The sequence below is a fragment of the Zeus faber genome, assembly GCF_960531495.2.
Source record: "Zeus faber genome assembly, chromosome: 22".
Taxonomy (NCBI): domain Eukaryota; kingdom Metazoa; phylum Chordata; class Actinopteri; order Zeiformes; family Zeidae; genus Zeus; species Zeus faber.
The window spans coordinates 25,180,391-25,204,168 of record NC_137209.1 but is presented as its reverse complement, the minus strand read 5'-3'; the positions used below and the strand labels follow the sequence as shown (position 1 = coordinate 25,204,168).

The window sequence follows — 23,778 nt, the reverse complement described above, 5'->3', positions numbered from 1 at the left end:
TGTCACATCATGTGGAATATGGAATGTGATATGACGTCATATCATGTGGAATCAGGAATATGGAATGTGATATGTTATATATCATGTGGAACCTTGAAAGTGATAAGCCATATCTGGTGAAATCTGGAATCTGGAATGTGATAAGATATCATATCATGTGGAATATGCAATGTGATATGATTTCATATCATGTGGAATCGGGAATATGGAATGTGATGTCATATTTGGAATCTGGAATCTGGAATGCGATGTGATGTCATATATCATGTGGAATCTGGAGTGTGATATGATGTCATATATCATGTGGAATCTGGAATATGGAATGTGATGTCATATGTGGAATCTGGGATGTGGAATGTGATATGATGTAATATATCATGTGGAATCTGTAATTTGATATGATGTAATATATCATGTGGTATCTGGAATGTGACATGATGTCATATATCATGTGGAATCGGGAATGTGATATGAGGTCATATTTCATGTGGAATCCGGAATATGATATGATGTCATATATCATGTGGAATCTGGAATATGGAATGTGATATGATGTAATATATCATGGGGAATCTGGAATGTGATATGTTATATATCATGTGGAATCTTGAAAGTGATAAGCCATATCTGGTGAAATCTGGAATGCGATGTGATGTCATATATCATGTGGAATCTGGAGTGTGATATGATGTCATATATCATGTGGAATCTGGAATATGGAATGTGATGTCATATATCATGTGGAATCTGGCATGTGATGTCATATGTGGAATCTGGGATGTGGAATGTGATATGATGTAATATATCATGTGGAATCTGTAATTTGATATGATGTAATATATCATGTGGTATCTGGAATGTGACATGATGTCATATATCATGTGGAATCGGGAATGTGATATGAGGTCATATTTCATGTGGAATCCGGAATATGATATGATGTCATACATCATGAGGAATCTGGATTGTGCTATAATGTCATATATCATGTGGAATCTGGAATATGACATGATGCCATATATCATGTGGAATCGGGAATGTGATATGTCATATGTTATGTGGAATCTGGAACGTGATATGATGTCATATATCATGTGGAATCTGGAATATGGAATGTGATATGTCAAAATCATGGGGAATCTGGAATGTGATATGATGTAATATATCATGGGGAATCTGGAATGTGATATGATGTCATATATCACGTGTAATCGGGAATATAATATGATATCATGTGGAATCTGGAAGACATAATGATGTCAAATATCATGTGGAATATGATATGACATCACATCACATTCCATAGCATCTGGAATGTGATGTGATGTCACATTCCAGATGTTGTGAACTGCAACAGACCAGTGGGAACGCCAATGGATCTTTGTCAGTTAATCAATAAAATCATCCCTTGTCAGAGGGTCCCTTGTCAATACAAGGGACCCTTAAGTTCATGGTATTTTACTGTTATAGCTTCATGATACAACTGCATTATTACTGCTGTAATACAGGTATATAACTGCATTATTACAAGTATATAACTGCAGTATTACTGCTATATTAACGCTATATTACTATATTAACGCTATATTACTATATTATTACTACAATATGTGTATATAACCACATTATCACTACTATAGCCCAGCACTTTTTCCACTGCTGTATTACAGGCATATTACAGAAATGTTACAGATATATAACTGCATTATTACAGCTGTATTACAGACATATAACGGAATTATTACAGGTATATAAGTGCATTAATACTGCTTTATTAAAGCATATTACTATATTATTACTACATTATGACTGCTACCTCAAACCACATTAGAACCAGGTAAGATCTATTTAGAACTAGACTAGAAGCACATTAGAAGCAGGTTAGAACCACATTACAAGCACATTAGAACAAGGTTAGAACCACATGCAAAGCCGGTTAAAACCGCATGAAAAGCAGGTCAGAACCATATTAGAACCAGGTTAGAACCACATTAGAACCGGATTTAGGTGGACTCACAGCAGATGTTCGGATGAAGCAGTGGAAGAAGGAGATGTGGTTCCAACAATCCGGTCCTGGGAGGTTCGGTTCTAATCCTCGTAGTCCAAGAGAAACGAGCCGAACACACTGCTGGAGGGACGGAGGGCGCGCTCGCTCTGTCTCTCGCTCTCTGTCTCTCTCTCTCTCTCTCTCTGTCTCGCTCTCTCTCTCTCTCTCTCTGTCTCTCTCTCTGTCTCTCTCTCTCTGTCTCTCTCTCTCTCGCTCTCTCTGTCTCTCTCTCTCTCTCTCTCTCTCTGTCTCTCGCTCTCTCTGTCTCTCTCTCTCTCTCTCTCTCTCTGTCTCTCTCTCTCTCTGTCTCTCTCTCTCTCTGTCTCTCTCTCTCTCGCTCTCTCTGTCTCTCTCTCTCTCTCTCTGTCTCTCTCTCTCTCTGTCTCTCTCTCTCTCTGTCTCTCTCTGTCTCTCTCTCTCTCTGTCTCTCTCTCTCTCTCTCTCTCTGTCTCGCTCTCTCTCGCTCTCTGTCTCTCTCTCTCTCGCTCTCTGTCTCTCTCTCTCTGTCTCTCTCTCTCTCTCTCTCTCTCTGTCTCTCTCTCTCTCTCTCTCTGTCTCTCTCTCTCTGTCTCTCGCTCTCTCTCTCTCTCGCTCTCTCTCTCTCTCTCTCTCTCTGTCTCTCTCTCTCTCTCTCTCTCTGTCTCTCTCTCTCTGTCTCTCGCTCTCTCTCTCTCTCTCTCTCTCTGTCTCTCTCTCTCTGTCTCTCGCTCTCTCTCTCTCTCTCTTCCGGTCCGCTGGCCCCGCCCTTTCCCCGCGCACGACGCACGCACGCGCCTCCCATGCTGGTTTTTGGGACGTGACTCCACAGTTTTCCAGGCCGTCGTGATGGAGGTACCGCCATCTTTATTTTAAAGATCACATTTCATTATCTCCCGATGCAACCAGTGGTCCAAGGTTCTCACCTTGGGGTCGGGAGATTCCCTGGAGGTCCTTCTGGAAGTTCCAGGGGGTCAGACAGACAGACAGACAGACAGACAGACAGACAGATGTACAGACGGACAGACACACAATATTTCACTGAGGTTTTCCAGGAGCGCTCCCTGTGGCTGACGTTTGAATTAGTTCCACTGCACCATCAGGTGGCGCCATAGTGCACCAACCTCCCCAAGAACCAGAACCCTCAGACGCTCCACCCCGTCACCATGACAACATGAACCCGTGAGAATATCCTGTAGAATATCAGGTTGTATATTATTTACAATATAAGGTTGTATATCATTTACAATATAAGGTTGTATATCATTTACAATATAAGGTTGTATATCATTTACAATATAATGTTGTATATCATTTACAATATAAGGTTGTATATCATTTACAATATAAGGTTGTATATTATTTACAATATAAGGTTGTATATCATTTACAATATAAGGTTGTATATCATTTACAATATAAGGTTGTATATCATTTACAATATAAGGTTGTATATCATTTACAATATAAGGTTGTATATCATTTACAATATAAGGTTGTATATCATTTACAATATAAGGTTGTATATCATTTACAATATAAGGTTGTATATTATTTACAATATAAGGTTGTATATCATTTACAATATAAGGTTGTATATCATTTACAATATAAGGTTGTATATTATTTACAATATAAGGTTGTATATTATTTACAATATAAGGTTGTATATCATTTACAATATAAGGTTGTATATTATTTACAATATAAGGTTGTATATTATTTACAATATAAGGTTGTATATCATTTACAATATAAGGTTGTATATCATTTACAATATAAGGTTGTATATCATTTACAATATAAGGTTGTATATCATTTACAATATAAGGTTGTATATCATTTACAATATAAGGTTGTATATTATTTACAATATAAGGTTGTATATCATTTACAATATAAGGTTGTATATCATTTACAATATAAGGTTGTATATCATTTACAATATAAGGTTGTATATCATTTACAATATAAGGTTGTATATCATTTACAATATAAGGTTGTATATCATTTACAATATAAGGTTGTATATTATTTACAATATAAGGTTGTATATTATTTACAATATAAGGTTGTATATCATTTACAATATAAGGTTGTATATTATTTACAATATAAGGTTGTATATTATTTACAATATAAGGTTGTATATCATTTACAATATAAGGTTGTATATCATTTACAATATAAGGTTGTATATTATTTACAATATAAGGTTGTATATCATTTACAATATAAGGTTGTATATTATTTACAATATAAGGTTGTATATCATTTACAATATAAGGTTGTATATCATTTACAATATAAGGTTGTATATCATTTACAATATAAGGTTGTATATCATTTACAATATAAGGTTGTATATCATTTACAATATAAGGTTGTATATTATTTACAATATAAGGTTGTATATTATTTACAATATAAGGTTGTATATTATTTACAATATAAGGTTGTATATCATTTACAATATAAGGTTGTATATTATTTACAATATAAGGTTGTATATCATTTACAATATAAGGTTGTATATTATTTACAATATAAGGTTGTATATCATTTAGAATATCAGGTTGTATATTATTTACAATATAAGGTTGTATATTATTTACAATATAAGGTTGTATATCATTTACAATATAAGGTTGTATATCATTTACAATATAAGGTTGTATATTATTTACAATATAAGGTTGTATATCATTTACAATATAAGGTTGTATATCATTTACAATATAAGGTTGTATATCATTTACAATATAAGGTTGTATATTATTTACAATATAAGGTTGTATATCATTTACAATATAAGGTTGTATATTATTTACAATATAAGGTTGTATATTATTTACAATATAAGGTTGTATATCATTTACAATATAAGGTTGTATATTATTTACAATATAAGGTTGTATATCATTTACAATATAAGGTTGTATATTATTTACAATATAAGGTTGTATATCATTTACAATATAAGGTTGTATATCATTTACAATATAAGGTTGTATATTATTTACAATATAAGGTTGTATATTATTTACAATATAAGGTTGTATATCATTTACAATATAAGGTTGTATATCATTTACAATATAAGGTTGTATATTATTTACAATATAAGGTTGTATATTATTTACAATATAAGGTTGTATATCATTTACAATATAAGGTTGTATATCATTTACAATATAAGGTTGTATATCATTTACAATATAAGGTTGTATATTATTTACAATATAAGGTTGTATATCATTTACAATATAAGGTTGTATATCATTTACAATATAAGGTTGTATATTATTTACAATATAAGGTTGTATATTATTTACAATATAAGGTTGTATATCATTTACAATATAAGGTTGTATATTATTTACAATATAAGGTTGTATATTATTTACAATATAAGGTTGTATATCATTTACAATATAAGGTTGTATATTATTTACAATATAAGGTTGTATATTATTTACAATATAAGGTTGTATATTATTTACAATATAAGGTTGTATATCATTTACAATATAAGTTTGTATATTATTTACAATATAAGGTTGTATATCATTTACAATATAAGGTTGTATATTATTTACAATATAAGGTTGTATATTATTTACAATATAAGGTTGTATATCATTTACAATATAAGGTTGTATATTATTTACAATATAAGGTTGTATATCATTTACAATATAAGGTTGTATATCATTTACAATATAAGGTTGTATATCATTTACAATATAAGGTTGTATATTATTTACAATATAAGGTTGTATATTATTTACAATATAAGGTTGTATATTATTTACAATATAAGGTTGTATATCATTTACAATATAAGGTTGTATATCATTTACAATATAAGGTTGTATATTATTTACAATATAAGGTTGTATATCATTTACAATATAAGGTTGTATATTATTTACAATATAAGGTTGTATATCATTTACAATATAAGGTTGTATATCATTTACAATATAAGGTTGTATATCATTTACAATATAAGGTTGTATATCATTTACAATATAAGGTTGTATATTATTTACAATATAAGGTTGTATATCATTTACAATATAAGGTTGTATATTATTTACAATATAAGGTTGTATATCATGTACAATATAAGGTTGTATATCATTTACAATATAAGGTTGTATATCATGTACAATATAAGGTTGTATATCATTTACAATATAAGGTTGTATATCATTTACAATATAAGGTTGTATATCATTTACAATATAAGGTTGTATATTATTTACAATATAAGGTTGTATATCATTTACAATATAAGGTTGTATATTATTTACAATATAAGGTTGTATATTATTTACAATATAAGGTTGTATATTATTTACAATATAAGGTTGTATATCATTTACAATATAAGGTTGTATATTATTTACAATATAAGGTTGTATATTATTTAGAATATGTAGAATATAAGGTTGTGTATCATTTAGAATATAAGGTTGTATATCATTTACAATATAAGGTTGTATATTATTTAGAATATGTAGAATATAAGGTTGTATATTATTTAGAATATAAGGTTGTATATCATTCACAATATAAGGTTGTATATTATTTAGAATATGTAGAATATAAGGTTGTATATTATTTACAATATAAGGTTGTATATCATTCACAATATAAGGTTGTATATTATTTAGAATATGTAGAATATAAGGTTGTATATTATTCAGAATATAATGTGATATATTATTTAGAATATAAGGTTATATATTAATTAGAATATAATGTTATATATTATTCAAAATATAAGGTTGTATATTATTTAGAATATAATTTTGTATATTATTCACAATATAAGGTTGTATATTATTCACAATATAAGGTTGTATATTATTTAGAATATGTAGAATATAAGGTAGTGTACTATTCAGAATACAAGGTTGTATATTATTCTCAATATAAGGTTGTATATTATTTAGAATTCAAGGTTGTATATTATTCGGAATATCAGGTTGTACATTATTCAGAATATAAGGTTGTATATTATTCAGAATATATGGTTGTGTAATATTTAGAATATAAGGTTGTGTATTATTCAGAATTTAAGGTTGTATATTATTCTCAATAAAAGGTTGTATATTATTTAGAATATAAGGTTGTATATTATTTAGAATATGTAGAATATAAGATTGTATATTATTCAGAATATAAAGTTGTATATTATTTAGAATATGTAGAATATAAGGTTGTATACTATTCAGAATATTGGGTTGAATATTATTCTCAATATAAGGTTGTATATTATTTAGAATATAAGGTTGTTTTTTATTCAGAATATCAGGTTGTATATTATTCACAATATCAGGTTGTACATCATTCAGAATATAAGGTTGTATACTATTCCGAATATAAGGTTATATATTATATAGACTACAAGGTTGTATATTATTCACAATATAAGGTTGAATATTATTCAGAAGATAAGGTTGTATTTTATTTAGAATATGTAGAATATAAGGTTGTATTTTATTTAGAATATAATGTATATTATTTACTGGTTGTATGCGTCCCCTGGGATGCGGGGTCTCCTCGTGCTCCCTGGGACTGGGTCATGCTCCTCGGGGCTGGGCGTAGGGGTTGCACCACGGCCCTCTGGCTTCTCTGGGAGCCCGGGGGTGTTCTGTGGCTGCAGTGCAGGGTACCCAGGGCTTTCCTGCGGCCGTAGGGTGTCCACGGGGCTGCGGAGTTCGTGAGGGCTTCGGGGCCCCTTTCGCTGCTTGGAGGCGCCGCGACGTATAAATGACCTTCTACACCAGTACCAATGAGGATAAGTCATGTACACTCACCGGTGGACATCTTACACAAACACACACACACACACACACACACACACACACACACACACACACACGCTTCAAGTGCACCCCAGCACCCTCCTGGTTGCATTCCTCTCCTTTCCTCCCTCATTTACTGCCATGATAATGACAGGAAGAGGCCACGTGACAAGTTGTAGTTCCAGTTTTCCTGGACCTAATTCACTGTTTTTCAATTCATGTTGTCGTCCAATGTTCATGTTTTTGTGTAAATGTTGTTTGTTTCTATGTTTGTTCTGCTCATCTTCCTCCCTTACACCAACCGCCTGCATGTCCTCCCTCACCACATCCATAAACCTTCTCTTTGGCCTTTGGCCTGGCAGCTCCATCCTCAGCCTCCTTCTCTCAATGTAACTCTCATGTCTCCTCCACACGTGTCCAAACCATCTCAATCTGGCCTCTCTCACTTTTCCACCAAACTGTCCAACCTGAGCTGTCCCTCTAATGTCCTCATTCTTAATCCTGTCCATCCTTGTCCCTCCCAATGAAAACCTCAACATCCTCAACTCTGCCACCTCCACTTCATCCACCTGCCTTTTAGTCGGTGCCACTGCCTCTAAACCCTACAACATGGCTGCTCTCACTACCGTCCTGTACACCTTCCCCTTCACTCTTGCTGGAACCCTTCTGTCACAGATCACTCCGGACACTCTTCTCCACCCACCCCACCCTGCCTGTACTCTCTTCTCCACCTCTCTCCCGCGCACTCTGCTGCTTTGGATGGTCGACCCCAAGTATTTGAACTCATCCGCCTTCTCCACCTCCACTCCTTGCATTCTCAGCTTTTCTCCGCCCTCCCTCCCATTCAGGCACATGTATTGTGTCTTACTCCTGCTGACTTTCATTGCTCTTCTCTCTAATGCTGCCTCCACTTCTCCAGGCTCTCCTCCACCTGCTCCCTACTCTCGCTACGGATCACAATGCCGTCCGCGAACATCATAGTCCACAGAGACTCCTGCCTGATTTCATCTGTTAAGCTGTCCATCACCATTTCTAACGAGAAAGGGCTCAGAGCTGATCCTTGATGCAGTCCCACCTCCACTTTGAATGCCTTGGTCACGCCTACTGCACACCTTACTACTGTCTGACTGCCCTCATACATATCCTGTACCACTCTTACCTACTTCTCTGCCACCCCTGACTTCCTCATGCAATACCACACTTCCTCTCTTGGCACCCTATCATACGCTTTCTCTAAATCCACAAAGACGCAGTGCAACTCCCCCTGCCCATCCCTGTACTTTTTCATCAGCATTCTTAAAGCAAACATTGCATCTGTAGTACTCTTTCCTGGCATGAAACCATACTGCTGCTCGCTGATCCCCACCTCTCCTCTTAACCTAGCTTCCACTACCCTTTCTCATAGCTTCATGCTGTAGCCGATCAACTTTATTCCCCTGTATTTACCATAGCTCTCTATGTCGCCCCTTATTCTTGAAGATGGGTACCAGTACACTTCTCCACTCCTCCGGCATCCTCTCCCTTTCCAGGATGGTGTTAAACAATCTCGTGAGGAGGCCACCGCCATCTCACCTAAACATTTCCATGCTTCCCCAGGTTTGTCATCTGGGCCAACTGCCTTTCCACTCTTCATCTTCTTTAATGCTGTTCTCACCTCATCCTTGCTAATTTGCTGCACTTCTTGATCCACTATCCCCACATCATCCATTCTTCTCTCCCTCTCATTTTCTTCATTCATCAGCTCCTCAAAGTACTCCTTCCACCCTCTCAACACACTCTCCTCACTAGTCAGCACATTCCCATCATTATCCTTGATCACCCTAACCTGCTGTACATACTTCCCAGCTTGGTCCCTTTGTCTTGCTAATCGCTACAAGTACTTTTCTCCTTCTTTACTGTCCAACCTCTCATACAATTCATCCTATGCCTTTTCGTCTGCCTTTGCCACTTCTCTCTTCGCCTTGCACGGCATCAGCTTGTCCTCCTGTCTACTTTCTTCATCTGTCTGATTTTCCCATTTCTACTTCGTCAACCTCTTCTGCTCTATGCTCTCCTGTACTTCCTCATTCCACCACAAAGAGTCCTTGTCTTCCTTTCTCTTCCCGCATGATACAGCGAGTACCTTCTTGGGCGTCTCCCTCACCACTTCTGCAGTTGTTTCCCAGTCATCTGGTAACCGTTCATTCTCACCTATCGCCTGCTTTACCTCTTCCCTAAATTGCATGCAACACTCCTCCTTTTTCAACTTCCACCATTTTATCTTTGGCTCTACTTTCACTTTCTTCCTCTTCTTGGCCTCCAGAGTCATCCTACAGACCACCATCTGATGCTGCCTAGCAACACACTCCCCTACCACCACTTTGCAGTCACAAATCTCTTTCAGATTGCTTCTCCTGCATAAGATGGAGTCCACCTGTGTTCACCTTCCTCTACTCTTGTATATCACCCTGTGTTCCTCCCTCTTCTTGAAATACGTATTCACAACAGCCAATTCCATCCTTTTGGCAGAATCCACCACCGTCTGTCCTTCCACATTCCTCTCCTTGACACCATACCTACCCATCTCCTTCTCATCACCTATGTTTCTGATCCCTTCACCAACATGCCCATCAGTGCCGGTCCCAAAGCCCGGATGAATAGAGAGGGATGTGTCAGGAAGGGCATCTGGCATAAAAACCTTGCCAAATCAAACATGCGGACAACAAATCTCATATTATTATGAATTTAAGGTTGTATATTATTCACTTCTTCAGGTTGTATATTATTTTGATTATAAGGTTGTATATTCTTCATAATATAAGATTGTATATTATTCACAATAGCAGCTTGTATATTATTTACTCTGAGGTTTTATATTATTTTGAATATAAGGTTGTATATTATTCAGAATATAAGGTTGTATATTATTCACTATATCAGGTTGTATATTATTTATAATATAAGGTTGTATATTATTTAGAATATAAGGTTGTATATTATTTACTTTATCAGATTGTATATTACGTAGAATATAAGGTTGTATATTATTTACGATATCAGATTGTATATTATTTAAAATATGAGGTTGCATATTATTCAGAATATAAGGTTGTATATTATTTAGAATATCAGGTTGAATATTATTTAGAAAATCAGGTTGTATATTATTTAGAATATATGGTTGTATTTTATTCACAATATAAGCTTATATATTATTTACTATTATACTATTACAATAACATGTATGTATGTTCAGGTTCACCAGGACATGCTCCAGGGTCCTGGTTTCAGATGGGAGCCTCAGCAGCTGTTTGAGCTTTTTAAAACCTGAGGAATGTCCCGGTGGAACCCATACCCTCGATCTCCACTGGGGGGCGACACTCGGAGGTCCTGCGGGTCACTCTGCAGATTGGCCTGTTGGCGGCGCTGCAGAACCCTGGCAAACCAAACCTGTACCAGGGAGGTGGAGCATTGTCACCAGAGGAACAAATTCCCCTTGATGTCGAGGGTTCGACGAGGTACTGCCGCTAGAGGTACAGCATGGTACTGTACCTTCAGATCATCATCGGAAAAGTTTCAAAGTACTGACTTCACTATGAAGGTGTACTTTGATTGTTGTAAACTAGCGGTTCCCAAGCAGCAGTCCGCGGCACACATGGTGCTATGCTACATTTCAGCGACGAACATCAAATGAGTGAAAAAACTATCTTTTACAAATTCAAATCCGTTTGAGAAACTTGGATTGAAATGTCATTGTTAATGTTGATGCCTTTTTGGACCAGAGTCGGTGTTTGGTTGGACCAGCGCATTCGTGGTTGAAGATAATAATAAATACACCTGCAGTCAGCAAAGCACAGGGTCCAGGATAGTCGTGTAAGTCACAAATTAGTTTTCTGAGTTACCATGAAAAGCAGTATCACTTCCTATCGAGCCAAATAAAAATTTTCCGAGTTCCCCTGGAACGCATCATTACTTCCTACCAATATGAGTTACAATTTTCAGGGTTCCCATGGAACGCAGCATCGGCTCCCTCTCGCATTGACCCGTCACAGTTCCTGCACGAAGCAACCAAAACACACAAATGGAGTCTAGAGCACAGTGCCCCCCTTGCCCCATGTGAAGGCCCCCCGGAGCCACACCCTGTACATACATAACAAATTGGTTGATGATGTCATAAAGCGCCCTGCCCCAATACCGCAGCCTGCCCTGTCCGACAACGTTCGGCTATTTCCGGTAGAATGAAAATGCTTTTTCACTAATTCCTGCTCCAAATATAGGATGACATGGATCAAACTTAGACCACAAAATGTCTGAGCTGCCCCGAATCCAACGGCACCTCATTCATGTCTGTGGCTTCGGTGGTTGCTGTGCACCAGACACTTTCAGCCAGAAATATAGCAAGGACAAAAATAATAAGAAAAATACAAACAAATACTATATGGGCCTTTTTGGGCTGGGCACCTAATAACAATAATAATATAACAACATCATCAATAATAATAATAATTCAGTTTGTTAGCTTCACTCCTTGTGGGAACCAGCAGCTCAAACTGGTTTCACTGGAACAACGCTTGCACTGTTCTCCCCATATGCAAATGTGATCCTCATTTGCATAAAAGCAACAAAGACTGAAACATTTAAAAAACAAGAGAGAGGGAGAGAGAGAGGAACAGACAGATGAATAAAGAAAAAAATCAAAGACCTGATGGAAAAAGAACAGAAAGTGAGTGATGGAGTGATGAGGAGGAGGAGTGGAGAGTGAATGGGCAGGAAGTGCAGCGTGAATGGAGGGATAGTGAACGGAAAGAAAGACAATGAAACTGCAGAGTCACTGTACTACATCCACCGCCCCCCCCCCCCCTCCCCGGTCGCTAGTTGGGTTAGGGTTTAACATTTCAAATTGGTCTCTCTCAGTATTGAATGAACAAGGAGGCAGTGGAAAATGGGAATTAGAGGAACGATGTTTACAAGTTAGAGTAGGAAGGACTTTTTCTCTGGGTGTTGGGGCAGATAACACCACAAGGGGGCGTAATCAGTCAACTTTAATTTTCAATCAAGATTCAAGATGTTTATTCAATCACGATGGACTGTGTCGGCAAATGTGGGACGTAACATGATGATGATGATGATGATGATGAGGCAGCATGGACGAAAGAAAGGAACGTAAACCATATTGTGAGTGGAGCGACTGGGGTTTTACATTTTCAGTGGAAAAAAACAAATATTCTTGATAAAAAGAAAGAATGGAAAGGAAACAAAGTTAAAAGTGTAAGGCAAGGAATTAGAAAGGCAAGAGTCTTTGGAACATGGTTTGGCACCAGGCTCTCATGGAACAAAGGGAAAATGTTGAAAGAATGTAATGAGGTGTTTGGTGGAGAATGAGCAAATAGAGATGCTTTTAGAACAAAGGTCATATAAGATCAGTGCTTATTATGGTCGTGCAGCATCTTTTACATCTTTAAACAAGTTGCAAGCAGAGGATGTGCAGGGAGAACTGCTCAGAAAGGAGGGTAAGAAGGGACATTCTGGGCAAACTTCCAGGGACACGAGAAATCTCTAGTGGAGAATAGATCCATGTTGGGAACATGATAAAAGGAAAATGGGAGCTGACCAAAAAAAGCAAGTGAAATGGGAATTTGGGAAAAATGTTTTACTAATGCAGTTGTGATTCCAGCAAGACCACAGTGGTTCTTATCAGAACCAGAAATAGATTTGGACATGCATAAACGAATGCAGGAAGAGAAAGGAGGGAACATGGATGTTAAAATGCATATTCAGACATCTAGAGAGCAGCCTTTGTAGTCTCAGAATTCAACACAGTTAATTATAAACAGCTATCAAATGATATATCAGCAGTTAATTGATTAAAATGGGTGGAGGTGGTTTGACCACTGACAGTGGTAATATGTTCAGACTCTTATGCCAATTTAAAGAGACTATAAACATCCGACTCAACATCAAGGCAGGCCCAGTGTTTGAAATGTTGCAGGAGGTACACGTGGGGCTGCTGGGGAATGTTGGCTTGAGAACAGAGCACCCTGTGATCTTGTGAGAAGACTGAAGTGAGTACAGATCCAACATGGCGGCGCCCACAAACTAGAACACCGACAATTTGCTCCAACTCAGACAAATAACAAACCAAATTTAAAAAAACATTTATTAAAAGAAAAAAATAAACACTACGCAAATCCAAAGTGGAGGACCTCAAGGATTATATTGATTATTATTATACCAGGTACATGATGAAAGAGGACCAGGACCATAACAATCCGGAGAAAAGGATGAAGGCAGACTCAGCAACAGACAGACAATCTAATCCCCAGCGCTGTAGAGGTTAGTGTCTTGGATGATATCAACAAGAAGCTGGACATGCTTGGTCTGCTTCTCTGAGACATTACCGAACTCAAAGCCAGCCTTGATTTCCTGCACAGTACGGTCAGCGAGATGCAAAAGACAATGCAGATCTAAAAACCTCTGCAAAGCTTGGAGATGGAGGTTGTAAAGGAAGAAAATAAAATAATGAATGAGACTATTCAATCCAGAAGTATGCGGGACAACCTCATCTTTTCTCTGATCCTAGAGAACCACACATAGTCCCCAGAAAACATGGTGAAAGACTTCTTCCACACCGCCCTGAAACTCCCCATCGACAAGACAGATCACCTTCCACCGGGTTCACTGACTGGGACACCATGTGGGGAACTGTCCCCGCTCCATCATTTCCAAGTTTGAACACTTCAAGCACAAGGAGCTGGTTATATGCAAAGGACGGAAGCTGGAAGGAACAATGCTGGGTATGAACAATCAGTTCCCCCGGGAGATCAACGACTGATGGAAGGTGCTGTACCCCACCCTGAAGGAGAACCGGCAGAAGGGTAAACCGGTATCACTGGTTGTGGTTAAACTATATATAGACTATATAGTCTGTTATTCTGAGACTCCTCCACCGAACCCTGGTTATTCTGATAATTTTGATATGCGAGATGTAGAAATTAACATCCTATATATGTCAGGATTGTAAATATTGCTCACTCTCATCATCTCATCTTCCTAATCCCTCCCTCTCTACTACTGTCATCACTCACCGCCTATTCACTCTCTCACTATATGTATGTCTGACTCTGCATTGTTCTATGTTCATCTTTGTCTATTTGCATTTTTTTATGTAAATATGTATCCCTACAAACTTCCTGCAATACCAGGACAGTAAAAAGTAATGTAAAGGAGAAAATCTCAGACTTATCTCTGGGAAAACATGGACATGGTAGTATAGATATTGCCTTGGATGCACTGTGCTGCAGCATGGGGAAACTACAAATCCACATCCATCACCCCCTAACTAACCTCAATGACATCCATTACATTTTGTAGTTGGAATGTGAGAGGCTTGGGCTCACCAGCCAAACATAGCAAAATCCTCACCAGCTTCTCTCGAATTTACTTTTTTTTTTTAACAAGTAACTCTGTAATGTCCAAAATCAATAATCCTGAAATCCACCCTTTTGTAATCTCCGATCACAGGCCGATATGTTTCAACCTCATAAATGAAACCAACCGGAACCCTCCTGGCAGTTTGCCGGTTCAACACCTCACTTTTGACAGATAAAGAATTTATTATCAATTTAATTACCATTTATTTTCCAGAGAATGGACTTCCTTCATTGAACTGAATGACTCTCCAGAAATATCCCCACCCTTACTCTGGGAAACAGCTAAGGCAATTCTGAGAGGTCTTCTTCGAGTCCTTTGCAATCTTAGATGTCATTCTGCCAGTATCTGGCGCAGGACGCAGCTGATGGAGTTGGTTCAGCCAGGTCCTGGGGGCTGCACTGGGAGGCGTCGTCACATTCCAGCAGGTGGGACATTGTCTGTACTGCTCCACAGCCACACGTGTCTTCTGTGTGGTAGTTCCATATCTTCAACAGTGCTTTGCACCTCCCCTGCTCCACCCGCAGTCTGTTGGGCGTCTTCCAGGTCGGCCATGCGAGGTCGTGTCTGCTGGCGAGGCATTCAGTTGGTGTAATTCCTCTCTCCATCCATTCTTGGGCTCGGGTGTTGAGTTGGTGCCATTCAACACTCCAGATGTTGGTCCGTGCCGTTTCTTTGGTGGGCTGGAGCAGGAAACTGGATGCTATGCAGGAAACTGGCTCTGGATTTCAGTCTGGATGGGGGTGCTGTATGTCCGTACAGGGGGTGCCTCATGTCAGACTCCTGCGCTCTCAACTCATCTTGGGCGACGGTGGACCATCTGATGTGAGGGGGGGCAATGTCGGCTAGTGCATAGAGGCACGGGACTGGCGTTGTCTTTATGCAGCCCGTGACGATGTGGCTGGTGTCGTTGAGGGCTGTGTCCACCAGTTTGGATTGGTGGCAGCGGCTCCAGCTTCAACATGCATACTCAGCTGTGGAGAATCACAGGGCTAGGGCAGTTGCACGGTTGGTGGATCAGCGCCCCACTTTGAGTTGACCAGTTTGCGCAGAATGTTATTGCGGGTGTTGACCTTGGTTTTGGTGTTCTGAAGGTGGGTTTTAAAAGAGAGTGTCCTGTCGAGTGTGACTCCAAGGTACACAGGATGGGGATGGTTCAAGAGTTTGTGGCCATCCCATGAGACGCTCAGTTCTTTTCCTGCGTCTCGGTTTTTCAGATGGAAACTGCATAGCTGGGTTTTTGATGGGTTGGGTTTCAAGTGGTTATTATTGTAGTTGGTGGACATCTCTTGGAGTGAACTTTCCAGGACTGAGGTTCTGAGAGGTAGTATTATTTAATTTTCCACTCACAAGAAAAATAAAGGACAAGAATGCCAAAATAAACTCGAACAGCGATTGAAAGATTTGCACTCCCAACAAGCCCACTCGCCGAAAATCCGAAATGAGACCCGGACAATAACATCATCACTTACATCCCCATTATTCATCAGAATGGTTACAGAGATTAAGTCAACCTTCACCATGCCTCTGCACATGTATACTGCTCTCATTTCAGTTTTTCTCAAACTCAATAAGGGCCCCACTCTGACCTCCAGTTATAGAACCATAAGCCTAATTAATTGTGATTTAAAGATTATTAGTAAAACACTAACCAACAGAATTGGTAGGCCTTCTCATCGCCGTCATTGATCAGGCCCACCATGCCCGTGTCATCAGCAAACTTGATGATGGTGTTGGAGCTGGACCTGGCCACACAGTCATGTGTGTACAGGGAGTACAGTAGGGGGCTGAGGACGCAGCCCTGGGGGAATCCTGTGTTCAGAGTGAGGGAGCTGGACATGTGCCTCCCCACCCTAACCACCTGGGCCCTGGCTGTGAGGAAGTCCAGGTTCCAGGCACACAGTGGAGTGTTTAGTCCTAGCTCCAGCAGCTTGACAGCCAGTCTGGTGGGGACTATGGTATCGAAAGCTGAACTGTAGTTGATGAACAGCAATCTCACATAATCCCCCTTCCAGCCATCCAGGTGCATGAGCGTGGTGTGCAGTATTTTGGAGACTGCGTTGTCCATGGATCTGTTCGGCCGGTAGTGGTGCGGGGGAGGGAGGTGCAGATGTAATCCTTAATCAGCCCCTATAAGCACTTCTTGACCACTGGGTTAGGGTGGTGATTTTAGGGTAGGTGAGGGCCACCAGCAATAGTCATTCAGGCAGGCAGGAGAGGCGTTCTTCAGCACAGGGATCATGGTGGACCTCTTAAAGCAGGACGGGACCACCGACTCGGCCAGGGAGGAGTTGAATATCCTAGTGAGTACTGGGGCTAGCTGGAGGACAAGAAGGAGGAGAAGAAGGAGAAGGGAGCCTGTCTGGAGCCCACCCTACCTGCCTCCTGTGGTACTGCTATTACAGTACTGCTGTACCGGTACTACAGTACAGTATACAGTACTGGAGGACTACAGTATAGTACCAGTACTACAGTACAGTACACAGTACTGGTACTTCAGATTACCATGTTTATTTATACTCTGCAGCCCCTCTTCCTCTGGAACTAATACACTGACACCCCCCCCACCTCTCTCCCCCTCCCTCTTTTCTTCCTCCCTCTGTTCAGTCTTTTCTAAATATACCTCCTCATGTGGCATCGCCGTGTCAGTGTTTCCATGGGAGCCCCCCCACAAACTGCTCAATATCACACAAAAATAAATCCCACGTTTCAATATCAGATAGAATTAATAATGAATTTTATTACTGATGTTATTCTGCTTGTCGGGTTCTGATTCTCCCATTCAGTTTGGTTATTTTCGTTCCAAATGGATGGATCTAATCCTGTTCATTACATTCATTCTTCAATGGACTTTAATAATATTCATAATCATCATCATTATGGATCAATATTTTATCACATGACATCAAAAGGATTCATTCATTTGGGTGTGTAACACAGAGTCGATAAGCTGAAACAGACAAGAAAACCAGATAGTTTCTGATCGTTTCTTCTCACATCAGCATCAAATGATTCAAGTTTCAAACTGCGACGAACAACCTGAGACGATCTGAACAGTTTGAACCAAATTTTGTTAAACAATCGGCTTTTTTTAAATGTGTAATTCACTCTCAGGCCTCTTCGGAAAGAAGTTTTAATTCATCTATCTATCAATATATCTTTCTATATATCTATCTATATATTCATATATCTAGATAAACCATGACCTCTGTGTATTTTTATAAATCTGAGCTTTCCTGGTCCATATATAGGGGATGGGCTGCTCCACAACTCAGTATGGGAATGGAATCCTGGAGATCCGCTTGCATCCGACTATTATCACCCCATCATCCATCCATCTCCTCCATAACTCCAACCATCCAGAACACAAGACGGTATATTATCCCCCTGATAAACCCTTGAGCGAGGGAGCCGCTGCTCGTCTCTCTCCCTCTCTCTGTCTCTCCCCCTGGCTCTCCTTCTCTGTCTCTCTGTCCCTGTCTTTCGCTCTCTCTCTCTCTGTCTCTCCCTCTTTCTCACCCTCTCTCTCGCTCTCTCAATTTCAAACAGGTGCTGGGGACAACCTAAAGATAACTCCTCCCATGTCAGCACCCCCCTCCACCCATGTTGTGACCCCCTGGCCTCTGGTCCAATCATTGCTGTTTGGTGGCCCAGCTCCGCCCCCTGGTCTGCGTGGTCAGAAGCTCCTGTGGTTTCATTTTTCTTCCTGTTTTAAAGTCGGGCCCCCGGGCCCCACCTGCTCTTCTCCGGCCGGTGCAGTGGGGAAGTGGACCTTGTTCCTGCAGCAGATTTTAGACTTCAAGATCCCTCCATCGGCCCCACTGATAGGCTCTAAGAAGAGGTGAGTACTATGAAGTGGAGCTGGCTGATTCTGGAGGTCCTCCTGGCACTGGGGGGCCTCTCCTGGGGGGAGAAGGGCCTGGAGATCCCTGAGTATGACGGCAGGGACCGCGTGCGCAACCTCAGTGCAAAGAACTACAAGTCGATCATGAAGAAGTACGATGTGATGGTCATCTACTACCACCGCAACGTGGACGGCAGCCGCAACGCCGCCAAGCAGCTGCAGATCGAGGAGCTGGCCCTGGAGGTGGGTCCCCACCCGACATGATCCCGGACATGATAGATGTCTGGAAGGCTCTTAAGATAGAGGTCTGGAGGTCTCTAGAGATAGAGGTCTGGAGGTCTCTTGAAATTGAGGTCTGGAGGGCTCTTGAAATTGAGGTCTGGAGGGCTCTTGAAATTGAGTTCTGGAGGGCTCTTGAGATAGAGGTCTGACAATTTCTAGAGATAGAGGTCTGTAAGTCTCTAGAGATAGAGGTCTGGAGGTCTCTAGAGATAGAGGTCTGGAGGTCTCTAGAGATAGAGGTCTTGAAGTCTCGAGAGCTAGAGGTCTGGAAGTCTCCAGAGCTAGAGTTCTAGAAGTCGGTAGAGATAGAGGTCTGGAAGTCTCGAGAGATAATGGTCTGGAGGTCTCAAGAGACAGAGGTCTGGAGGTCTCTAGAGATATAGATGAAGGGTCCTTTTGGTGGTCAAGCAATATGATATGGATCTGGTGATATAAGACTATTATGGTCTGGGATGGTCAGGGCAACAGGTTAACTGTTGTCTTTCAGGAGCATCACACGAAAGTAATGCATTCCATTACAGTAATCTATGAAAGTAAAGTAATGCATTCATTAAAGTTATCTATTAAAGTAGTGTAAAGAATTCCATTAAAGTAATCTATTACAGTAAATTAATGCATTACATTTAAGTAATCTTTGACAGGAAAGTCATCTATTAAAGGAATGTATTACAGTCAAGTAATGCATTCCATTAAAGTAATCTATTCCAATAAAGCAATGCATTCCATTAATGTAATCAATTACAGTAAAGTAATCAATTATAGTGTATTGATGCATTCCATTTAAGTACTACATTACAGTAAAGTAATCTTTTACAATAAAAGAAAGCTTTCCATTAATCTATTACCGTAAAATAATGCATTCCATTTAAATAATTACAGTGAGTTATCTATTACAATAGAGTAATACATGCGATTAAAGTCTTATTTTTCAGTAAATGAATGCATTCATTAAAGTAATCTATTACCGTATAGTGATGCATTCCTTTAAAGCCATCTATTACAGTAATCTATTAAAGTGTAGTGATGCATTCCATTAATGTGTTACAGTAAAGTAATCCATTACAAAAATAATGCATTACATTAAAGTACTCTATTACAGTGAGTAATCTATAAAAATAAAGTAATGCATTCCATTAAAGTACTTTATGACAGTAAATTAATGCATTCCATTAAAGAACTCTATTACAGTAAATGAATGCATTCCATGAAGTAATCAATTACAGTAGGTAATCTATAACAATAAAGCAATGAATTTCATTAAAGTGATGAGTCATTTATTACAATAAACTAAATTCCATTGAAGTTATCCATTACAGTAAACTTTCAGTTTCAATTTCAGTAAAGTAATGCATTCCATTTATATTTTACAGTAAAGTTACCTATCACATTAAAGTAATCTATTACATGACAGTAAATCATTATAATGAAGTAATGCATTCTATTAAAGTAAGGGATTACAGTCAAGAAATCTATTCCAGTATAGTGATGCATTACATTGTTGTAATGATTACTCACAGAAATGGATTCAAGTAATCCATTACAGTGAGTAATCTATCACAATAAAGTCATGCATTCCATCAAAGTAATGTATAACAGTAAAGTAATGTATTACAGGAAAGTCATCTATTAAATTCATCTGTTACAGTAAAGACATACAGTAAATTAAAATCAAGGAATGCATTCTATTCAAGTAATCTATTACAGTTCTATTACAGTTCTACAGTTCTAATCTATAACAATAAAGCAATGCTTTCCATTAAAGTAATCTATTACAGTGAGTAATCTATTACAGTAAAATAATGCACTCCATTAAAGCAATCGATTACCGTAATCTATTACAGTATAGTGATGCAGAATAATATCCACATTACTGTTGTATGATATTTCTTATGAAAGCAGCATTAGTCCAAAATATCCTAATATTATGAACGTACCAAAATATTGTATGGTTATAAATGTTGTAATATGTTGTCATTTTGTTGATATTAGCCAGCACTCTTTGATCGACAATGTTTGAGCATTGACGGCCACAGAGGAGACTTAAGGTTTCCTCTTCCTGAGCACTCAACTGTATGTTCACTGGACGTTGTTCTGGAAATAGCCTGGAACAGCTCTGCACATCGCTCGCTGCACCGGAGCTCAAGGACCCTGGAGGACCACTTTGACCTCTGAACCTTCCAGGCAATCAGGAACTCTGTCCACACTGGGTTATTTCCATGCCCAGAATTATGAATTAGGCCTCATCCACACGTATACACATATTTTATAAACAAAGTTTTTATCTGTGTTTTGGTCTCTTCCATGGGAAAGCAACGTTTCAAGAACTGAAAACAAAGCTTTTGTCAAAGGCCTTCCAGGGTGGAGACTTTTCAAAACTCTGTTTTCTGTGCGTTGGTGGAGGAAGTGAAACAGAGCTTCTCAAAACGCTGATGTCAGGACGTCGACCTGCGTCAGGGACCTACAAGCGACATTGTGTCATTCTCTGTGTCTCCACCAGGGGTTCAAAGTCTCTTCAACTTGAAAAATGGCGTCCATACAGTACTGTGTCTCAATCCTTTTCTGCATCTCATGTGGAAAAATGTTTTGTTTTTTTAAACGGAGGTGGTAATAATATCCATGCAGGGTTAGAGTTCGGGTCAGTGGCGTAACCACCTGCACCTGGGCCCAGCGCACCCTTGATAGCCTTGCCAGCGATGCGCTCCGCTGTGAAACCCGTCGTTCCTCCAAATAAGAAAACAATGTTTATTTACTTGGGATTTAGGCTATTTTATTTTACTCTGTTCATGATTGAACAAAGCAAAAGAAGCACCATGCGTAGCAGACACTCAATGACACCTCCCCTGTCGACAGATTGCGTAGAGTGGCAAAATGGCTTGAGCCGGGCTGGGTGCGTGTGCGTACGGAGAGGGTCCAAAAAAATATTCGCACCGGGACCTTTCACCATCATGTTACGCCACCGGTAAGGGATGTAGATTCGGGACAGAAGAAAGGAAGCTCATGCTAATCTTTTGTCACAGCTACCAGTGGTTGAAGCTTTTAGCTCCGGAATAGAAGCACCATCTAAAAATATGTGCTGTAATGAATCCTTGCTCAGACATGGATTCAGATTTCTAGACTGGATGATAAAGCAGCAGCTGCTTCTCCTGACGACGTTTAAACCTCTTTGGAACCTCCAGTGCGAACGCATATAGGAACTGCAAAGCACTCTGGGTAAAAGGCAGTTACGTAATATGAAGAAGGCATGTCATGACCTGGTCTTTGACCTGGTATCCAGGCAGCGTGGACGGCTTCAATCCCATAATGCAAAGGTGCGACGCGTCATGGCCGCCTCGTTGAAGTCGATGAGGGTTGGGTTTCCTTGAGTCATGTGACTGGAGCAATGCAGTACCACACCCATTCAACAGAGGCCTCAGGGAACTGTCTGTTCACTCAACACTTGCAAAGATCTTCCTGGAAACCTTTTAAAAAGAATCTCCTTGTTCAATTCTGTTGTTACTGTTGCATGACTTAGCGAGACTAAACAGATAGCTCACAGAAGAAATGCCCAGAAAGCAGTTTACTCACATTGATGACTTCACCGGTCCATTCTAATTTTGTAAAACTGCAAAAACACAGTCTAAAGGAGCATTAATACATTGTTCGGACTGGGTTAGTGGCTCCACCCCAGCGTGACACATCCAACCGGAAGTCCCATCACAAAGAGAATTGAAATACAGCTCCGCCAAACGGTCCATAGATGGCAGTGACATATCCATGTAGGCAACCCTATAATACAAAGACTCTGTTATGAAGACAAACGTGCATTATACATTTGATCTGGTTGTGATCCACTGAGTTAGTTTGTTTGGAAACAAGTTGTATTTGTCAGGGCTTCTCAAACTTTTTGGCTGGTGACCACTAAAAAAAAAGATTCTCTTGACCCCGTCATTCCCACTCACAGATGTTGATTCACCGAGTCCCTGTTTTGCAGGGTGCCTGTTTCATTCCATAAGGAGACGTAACATTCAATTAAATCCTCTCCTGAATAATTTATCTGAGGTCATTATTTATGAAAAAATATGTTTATTTGCTGAAAAGTTTTTCCTTATTTTTGTAACCCCCAGAAAACATTTGACGACCATCCCCACCCCCGTGATTCGGGACCTACAGTTTGAAAACCCCTGGTATATATATATATATATATATATATATATATATATATATATATATATATATATATATATATATATATATACACACACATATATATACAGTATATATATATATATATATATATATATATACACTGTATGTATATACTGTATATATATACACACAGGATATATATATACAGTATATATATACAGTGGGGAAAAAAAGTATTTAGTCAGCCACCAATTGTGCAAGTTCTCCCACTTAAAAAG

The 23,778-nt window shown here is 38.9% G+C and overlaps 2 protein-coding genes across 2 annotated transcripts in view; one reads left to right on the top strand and one right to left on the bottom strand.

The window, feature by feature from the left end:
• pea15 (proliferation and apoptosis adaptor protein 15) overlaps positions 1–2,733 on the bottom strand; it is a 42,376-nt gene extending 39,643 nt beyond the window's left edge. Inside the window, exon 1 of the mRNA XM_080022986.1 lies at positions 2,018–2,733. The gene's annotated coding sequence lies outside the window, so the exon portion shown is untranslated. The remainder of the gene's footprint in view (positions 1–2,017) is intronic.
• Positions 2,734–18,969: 16,236 nt separating this feature from the next.
• The window catches only part of casq1b (calsequestrin 1b), a 29,576-nt gene continuing 24,767 nt past the window's right edge, over positions 18,970–23,778 (top strand). Inside the window, exon 1 of the mRNA XM_080023671.1 lies at positions 18,970–19,336. Coding sequence (XP_079879797.1) covers positions 19,100–19,336 — 237 coding nt within the window. The 5' untranslated portion in view covers positions 18,970–19,099. The remainder of the gene's footprint in view (positions 19,337–23,778) is intronic.